Source organism: Lepus europaeus, chromosome 22 (assembly GCF_033115175.1).
Source record: "Lepus europaeus isolate LE1 chromosome 22, mLepTim1.pri, whole genome shotgun sequence".
NCBI classification, from domain to species: Eukaryota; Metazoa; Chordata; class Mammalia; order Lagomorpha; family Leporidae; genus Lepus; species Lepus europaeus.
In genome coordinates, this window is record NC_084848.1 from 30,787,514 (window position 1) to 30,795,685 (window position 8,172).

The window sequence follows — 8,172 nt, forward strand, 5'->3', positions numbered from 1 at the left end:
CCCATAGGTTTTGGTATGTTGTGCTGTTATCCTCATTTACTTCCAGAAAATTTTTGATTTCTCTTTTAATTTCTTCTATGACCCGTTGTTCATTCAGGAGCATATTGTTCAATCTCCATGTGTTTACACGTGCTCTAGGGATTCCTGAGTTGCCAATTTCCAATTTCATTCCTTTGTGGTCTGAGAAGCTGCATGGTATGATTCTAATTCTTTTGAATTTGCTGAGACTTGCTTTATGGCCTAGTTGTGGTCAATCCTAGAGAGGGTTCCATGCACTGCTGAGAAGAATGTAAAGTCCTTAGATGTAGGATGAAATGTTCTGTAGATGTCTGTTAGATCCATTTGGGCTATAGTGTCATTTAAATCTACTGTCTCCTTGTTGATCTTCTGTCCTGTTGATCTGTCTATCTCTGAGAGTGGAGTATTGAAGTCCCCCAGTACCATTGTATTGGGGTCTAAGTCTCCCTTTAAGTCCCTTAACAAGTCTTTTAAATAAGCTGGTGCCCTGTAATTAGGTGCATATACGTTGATAATCGTTATATCTTCTTGTTGAATGGATCCCTTAATCATTATATAGTGCCCCTCTTTGTCTCTCCTAACAGTTTTTGTAGTAAAGTTTATGTTGTCCGATATTAAGATGGCTACGCCCGCTCTCTTTTCATTTCTGTTGGCGTGGTATATCTTTTTCCAGCCTTTCACTCTCAGCTTGTATGGATCATTGCTGGATAGATGGGTTTCTTGTAAGCAGCAAAAGGATGGGTTTTGTTCCTTAATCCAATCAGCCAATCGGTGTCTTTTAACTGGACAATTCAAGCCATTAACATTCAATGTGACTATTGAGAAGGAGTAACTTTGCCCTGCCATTTGCCAAAGATATTTTCTAATATCTGGTTTGAGATTCCTGTGATCTTTTGCTCTGAGGTTTCCTTCCTTTACCTTCTTTCATATTGGTGACCGTGTTTCTGTGTTTCTGTATGTAACACGTCTTTAAGCATCTTTTGCAGGGCTGGATGAGTGGCGACAAATTCTTTCAATTTCTGTTTGCTGTGAAAGGTCTTAATTTCACCTTCATTCACAAATGAGAGCTTTGCAGGATATAATATTCTGGGCTGGCAGTTTTTCTCTCTTAGTACCTGGGCTATATCTCGCCATTCTCTCCTGGCTTGTAGGGTTTCTGATGAGAAATCAGCTGTAAGTCTAATTGGAGATCCTCTGAGAGTAATCTGTCGTTTCTCTCTTGCACATTTTAGGATCTTTTCTTTGTGTTTCACTGTGGTGAGTTTGATTACGACGTGTCGTGGTGAGGATCTCTTTTGATCATGTTTATTAGGGGTTCTCTGAGCTTCCTGTACTAGGATGTCTCTGTCCTTCTCCAAACTTGGGAAATTTTCTGCTAGTATCTCACTAAAAAGGCCTTCTAATCCTTTCTCCCTTTCCATGCCTTCAGGAACTCCTAGAACCCGAATGTTGGGTTTTTTAATAGTATCCTGTAGATTCTTGACAGTATTTTTTAGATTTCTGATTTCTTCTTCTTTTCTTTGATTTGACTGTTTCCTTTCCTGTTCTCTGTCTTCTAATTCCGATATTCTCTCCTCTGCTTCATCCATTCTGTTTTTAAGGCTCTCTAATGTGTTTGCCATTTGATCTATTGAGTTCTTCATTTCATTTAGGTTTTTTTTCACTATCGCAATTTCCTGTTCCACTAGTTGTTTCATTTCATTTTGATTCCTCCTTAATATTTCATTTTCACGGGAGAGATTTTCTATCTTGTCCATTAAGGATTTCTGTAGTTCAAGAATTTGTTTTTGAGAACTTCTTAATGTTCTTGTGAATTTTTTGAAATCTGCTTCTTGCATTTGCTCTATCTCTTCATCTTCATAATCTTGCATTGGCATGTCTTGTTCACTTGGGGGCGTCATAGTGCCTTCCTTGTTCTTGGTACCTCCGCTTCTATGTTTCTTGCTTGGCATGTTAGAGATAATTTGTGGTGTTTTTTTTTTTTTTTTTCTCTCGTTATACTATGCCTCTAAGTGAGCTGTCTGTTTTGTTGGAGCCTTAGGGGCTGTGATGGGTGTGGCCAGAGAGCTATGCTTGTTTCTTGAGGTTTAAGGCTGTGTAAAGAGCGACTCTCCCAGATTATTTGCTCCTTGCTGGGACGCTCTCTCTCTCTCTCTCTTTTTTTTTTTTTTTGACTCAGTTGGGAGTGGAGTTGAGGGTAGTTGAAATCTAGCCTCTGTGAGTATTCGTTTGATCTACCCCTGGGACCATACACAGAGTTTATGCAGCCCTCAATGTGTTCTCCAGTTTCGCTAAAGATACTGAGTTTGGCTGAGCTTTACATATGTAAAATCGCGGTGCTCTTTGTTTTGCTTGGTGAGTGAAGGGAGAGGCCTCTGTTCCCCCTCCCCCCAATGTCTCGGACTTCTCAGGTCTTTGTCTTTCTTACCCTCCTCCGTTCCCGCTTGGCAAGTTAGAGATAATTTGTGGTGTTTTTGTTTTTGTTTTTTTTTTTCTCTCGTTATACTATGCCTCTAAGTGAGCTGTCTGTTTTGTTGGAGCCTTAGGGGCTGTGATGGGTGTGGCCAGAGAGCTATGCTTGTTTCTTGAGTTTTAAGGCTGTGTAAAGAGCGACTCTCCCAGATTATTTGCTCCTTGCTAGGACGCTCTCTCTCTCTCTCTTTTTTTTTTTTTTTGACTCAGTTGGGAGTGGAGTTGAGGGTAGTTGAAATCTAGCCTCTGTGAGTATTCGTTTGATCTACCCCTGGGACCATACACAGAGTTTATGCAGCCCTCAATGTGTTCTCCAGTTTCGCTAAAGATACTGAGTTTGGCTGAGCTTTACATATGTAAAATCGCGGTGCTCTTTGTTTTGCTTGGTGAGTGAAGGGAGAGGCCTCTGTTCCCCCTCCCCCCAATGTCTCGGACTTCTCAGGTCTTTGTCTTTCTTACCCTCCTCCGTTCCCGCGCTGGCGAGATTCTGTGGCTCTGCCTCTTCTCCCGCCGCTGCCGCTCGGCTTGTCTCGGTTGGTTTTCCACGCGGTGGGTTCCCTGTAAGTCCTCTGTGTTTCCTCCACAAGATCCGGAAGCGATTCCTCTGCAGTTTTTTTCTTGAGTCTTTTCCTGATGCTACAGTAATTCCGCTTTTATGAAAGTTTATTTTCCCAAACTAAGGCACACGTCCTCACTATCCGCCATCTTGGCTCCGCCCCACAATATTAAGATTTTATATTTCATTGCCGGCACCGCGGCTCAATAGGCTAATCCTCCGCCTTGCGGTGCCAGCACACCGGGTTCTAGTCCCGGTCAGGGCGCCGGATTCTGTCCTGGTTGCCCTCTTCCACAGCTCTCTGCTGTGGCCCGGGAGTGCAGTGGAGGATGGCTCAAGTCCTTGGGCCCTGCACCCCATGGGAGACCAGAATAAGCACCTGGCTCCTGCCTTCGGATCAGCGTGGTGCGCCGTCTGCAGTGTGCTGGCCGTGGTGACCATTGGAGGGTGAACCAACGGCAAAAAGAAGACCTTTCTCTCTGTCTCTCTCTCTCTCACTGTCCACTCTGCCTGTGGAAAAAAAAGATTTTATAATTCATACAAAATGTGTTTGAACATTTTAATGAACCTATGCTAAGCTTTCCTTATCAATGAAGATTTGTTTGGACAATTGAAATTAAAATGGGTAAATCTGAGTAATCATGAGCCATGTGAAAACCAGAAAATAACAACATTGATTGTTCAGTATATCTGTTTTTGAATTCTGTACATGATATAGGTGCTCTGTGTGGTGAGAATTTGATGTGATTGGAGGTACCTGGGCTCTGTGCCTGCTACCAAACACATGTACCACTACCCATTGTTCCACCAGTATGGCTTCCTTCCTCTGAACATCATGGGCTTCTGTGTAGTACATTACTTATTATCAAATAAACATTTGTTTTGTTTGTGGGAGGTTTCCATTAATGAGCCCTTTAAGTGGGGTGGTGGTGGTGGTTTATGACTGCTAAATAGAACTGAATAGAGTCTTACCTAAGATGTCCATGGATGAGAATGGGTGAAAAAGTGTGCTGTTCACATACATGCTGCAGGTGTAAGAACCCAACAGCTTTTGAGTGGAAGAAAATTTTGGTCGGATGTCAATATCTCTTAAAATGGAAAAATGTACTTTTATTTTGCACATTTCAGACACATTATGTAGTGAGTCCTCATATGTCCACCATCTACATTTAACAATTACCCACTTATTTTCAGTCTTCTTTATTCCTTTGGAAACTCCATCTCCCAATATGTATACTTTAGAACAAATAAAAGCATTTTATTTTTAAAATGTGATCCCAATTCAAGAATCACTGTAGCCTCACTGTCTTCTTTCTATTTCCTACCTTTTCCACCCTTTCCCATCTCCTCTTTTTATTTTCACTTTCAGCACTGCAACGCTGTTGGTCCACGTCTGCCAGGACACTGACTCATAAAGTTCAGCCTGGGACCCTGAACAGCTCAGAGGGAGGAGCCAGAGCAGAAGTTCCTCATAATCTGCACTCTTTTATCTGGACAATGGTAGCATAACGACTGTTCCATAATGACAGTGGGTGGGAAGCTGATATACACCAGGATCACTCTTCTGCTGCTCTGCCTTGGAGTATCTCTGTCCATTCATGGCCTCTCCCAGGCCAGGCCTTCCCAGCATTTCAGCTCCCCAGAAGTGGTGATCCCCTTGAAGGTGACCAGCAGGGATAGAGGTGCAAAGGCTCCAGGATGGCTCTCCTACCGCCTGCGGATTGGGGGCCAGAGGCACACTGTCCACATGAGGGTCAAGAGGCTGTTGGTTTCCACACACCTCCCTGTGTTCACCTACACAGAGCAGCATGGCCTCCAGGAGGATCATCCCTTTGTCCCTGATGATTGTTACTATCATGGTTATGTGGAGGGGGTCCCTGAGTCTCTGGTTGCCCTCAGCACCTGTTCTGGAGGTTTTCAAGGAATCCTACAGATATACAGCCTCCCTTATGAAATCAAACCTATTGGGCACTCTACAACATTTGAACACCTCTTGTATCAGATAGTCCATGATAACACAGAATCATCATATTTGAGATGTGGGTTAACAGAAGAGGCAATAGAACATCAACTGGAGTTGCAAGCATCATATAATTCTACTCTGAAACAAAGTTCTTTTGCAGGCTGGTGGACTCACTGGCGGTTTGTTGAACTGGCAGTAGTTGTAGACCATGTTAGATTTCTTTACTCCCAAAGTAATGTGTCAGTGGTGCAGTATGAAGTATTTCATGTTATCAATATAGTAGATGAATTTTATCACCCTATACAGGTTGATATAACTTTGACTGGTATTGAGATCTGGAATAAAGGAAACCCAATTTCAACCAGTAAGGCTTTAGAAAAACTGCTGTCAGATTTTGCTGTTTGGAAGCATTCACATCTCGATCCCCATCTTCAGTATGACACTGTACATCTTTTCATAAATGAAAAATATAACTCAACAGTTGGTATGGCCTATATTGAAGGAATATGTGATCCTCCTTTTAACTGTGCAGTTAGTGTTTTTGAAAGCCAAGACTTATTTCTTTGTGCACTTACTATGGCCCATGAACTTGGTCATAATTTGGGTATGAGGCATGATGATCAGTGGTGCGCATGCGAACTAGAGTGGTGCCTAATGTATACCTACAGACAGAATACAACTAAATTCAGCAACTGCAGTTATGCGCAATATTATGATACTACCAGGAATCCTGGAATGTGTATTCACTCTCCTCCATATACAGGGTTTGTCTCTGGGTTGAAGTTCTGTGGGAACAGGGTGGTTGAAGAAGGAGAGGAGTGCGACTGTGGATCTGTACATCAGTGTGAACGTGATCCCTGTTGTCTTTTGGACTGTGCTCTGAGGCCTGGCGCTGCTTGTGCTTCTGGCAGTTGTTGCAAAGACTGCAAATTCTTGCCACCAGGGACTTTATGTAGGCAGCAGGTCAGTGAATGTGACCTTCCAGAGTGGTGCAATGGGACATCACACGAGTGCCCGGATGATGTATATATACAGGATGGCACCCCCTGTATGGGTGGTGCCTCCTGCTATGCAAAGACATGTAATAACCCTGATGTTCAGTGTAAGGAGATTTTTGGCCGAGAGGCAAGGAGTGCGTCTGAGGTTTGCTACAGTGAAGTGAACACCCAAGGAACTCGTTTTGGCCACTGTGGTATTGTAGAAACCACATATGTAAAATGTATGGCTCCTGATATCATGTGTGGGAGAATTCAGTGTGAAAACGTCCTCAAAGTTCCCAATCTGAAGGAACATTCTACCGTGCACCAGTATCACTTCAATGATACCATTTGCTGGGGCACTGATTATCACTTAGGGATGTCCATACCTGACATTGGTGAGGTGAAAGATGGCACAGTGTGCGCTCCAGGAAAGATCTGCATTGGCAGGAAATGTGCCAGTGTGAATCATGCGCCACAAAACTGCGAGCCCCTGCATTGCAGCATGAGAGGAGTCTGCAATAACAGACAGCACTGCCACTGTCGCCATGGGTGGGCACCTCCCAACTGCAGCTATAAAGGCCATGGAGGGAGCGTGGATAGCGGTCCACCTCCTACGAACAGGAGGGAAGGATTGAGCATGGTAGGCAATGTGGGTTACACCTCGGCATTACTTGTGATTCCTTTGATTGCCATAATTTTATATTGCCTTTTTGTACTGTGTAAGAAAGAAAAGGGTAGAAGTAAAGAAGTTGAAAGAACAGAGGAAGCAGAATCCACAGAAACAGAAGAATATTGAGCACACAAAATGGGACCAGGTGAAACAAAACTCGAAGAAAGGAGAGCAAAGAAAAGAGAACAGCAGGAAAGGGAGAAGAAGTGGAAGCCCAAGGCTCATTCTTCCTTCAACAGGATCTCTTTTACTTTGATTGTAAGGAAACTGGACTCATCTAACCATTTGGACAAAAATTCAATAACAACTCGTGGCAATCCCGCAAGTATTAGATATCACAGCACCAGATTCCTACATGTTTTTGCATACTTTTCAATGTTTGAAGCAACATTAAACATTCATTTTCCCAAAGTTGTCTCACTATGTTCTCAAGCAAAACCTAGAAAAGCCCTACTTTAAAGCTGCTCGCTCTCTCAGTTCTAAACCTTCTCTCATGTCTGCACTCTTAATTTCTGGGATGTGTGCCCACCTAGCACATTTCTGTTTGGTACAGTTGACTGTAAACAAGGGCCCATAAGAAGTAACCTGGAGTGACAGATGGCAGGAGAAGGGAGTTTTCTTTCCTTTGTATTTAGCATTTCTGACAGCATCATTTTTGGCTGCAGCCATTCACCATCGTGGGCCTGGTTGTTTTTGGATTCCAGTTTTGTTGTTACTCTAGGAAGCCCCACCTGTTCTTCCTTAGAAGTGACAGCAGCTGTTAGTCACCAACTCTCTCAGTGTCTGCATTGCAGATTGGATTGGCTGGGTGTTCCTCCTGTGAGTCCCTGAAGCTCCAGAACCAGTATCATGTCCTCCTTAGAGGTCTCAGTCCCTGTTTCACAGGGGACTTCCTGTAAACACCTCTGCTCTGGTGAACACAATCTCTTCCCTCTGTTTTGCTGACCCTAGAGGGTTTTAGGGGCCTTCTGTAATCACTCTCTTTGTTGTAGTAAGTTTGGTATCCAGAAGCACACACTGAATTGGGGTTTAGAGTGAAAGATCCTGTTAGACACCAACAGCTGTGTAAATGATGGTTATGAACTCAGTATTATGAATGGGAAATTGAATTACATTTTCACATTGGCTAGTCAGGCAGCAAAATGTTGTTTGATAGAGTTTTCAGAGTTGTGTCAAAATGATCTGATCTTCTCACTCAGTCCTTGCTCAGTCATGAATATGGCTGCCCTGGGAAGGGTATGAGCTTGGTGGGGCATCTCTCTAAACTGAGGTCAAACCAAAGAGCTCATATCTGGGTTCCCTAATGGAGATCTTAAGTCTTGCCAGTGCTCATCAAGACTTTGCTGGAAGGCATATCTAGGTGGCTTTTTTGGATACTCCACAGTGCAGTATTAGCACAGCTCTGATCTGCTTTTGCAAATATGTCCTGGCAACAACTCCTCCAGGATTCTTGTGGATGCCTCTGCCTGTGGGGCACATTAAAAGTGGGAAGTTAGTAGGAAGAACCACAGTC

General features: G+C 43.4%; 1 protein-coding gene across 1 annotated transcript; it reads left to right on the forward strand.

Annotated features, from left to right (window-relative positions):
• The first annotated feature begins 4,553 nt into the window (after window positions 1–4,553).
• Window positions 4,554–6,785, forward strand: LOC133751432 (disintegrin and metalloproteinase domain-containing protein 20-like). The gene has a single exon (XM_062181480.1). The coding sequence runs from the start codon at window positions 4,569–4,571 to the stop codon at window positions 6,783–6,785; it is 2,217 nt and encodes a 738-aa protein (XP_062037464.1). The 5' UTR covers window positions 4,554–4,568.
• The last annotated feature ends 1,387 nt before the right edge of the window (window positions 6,786–8,172 follow it).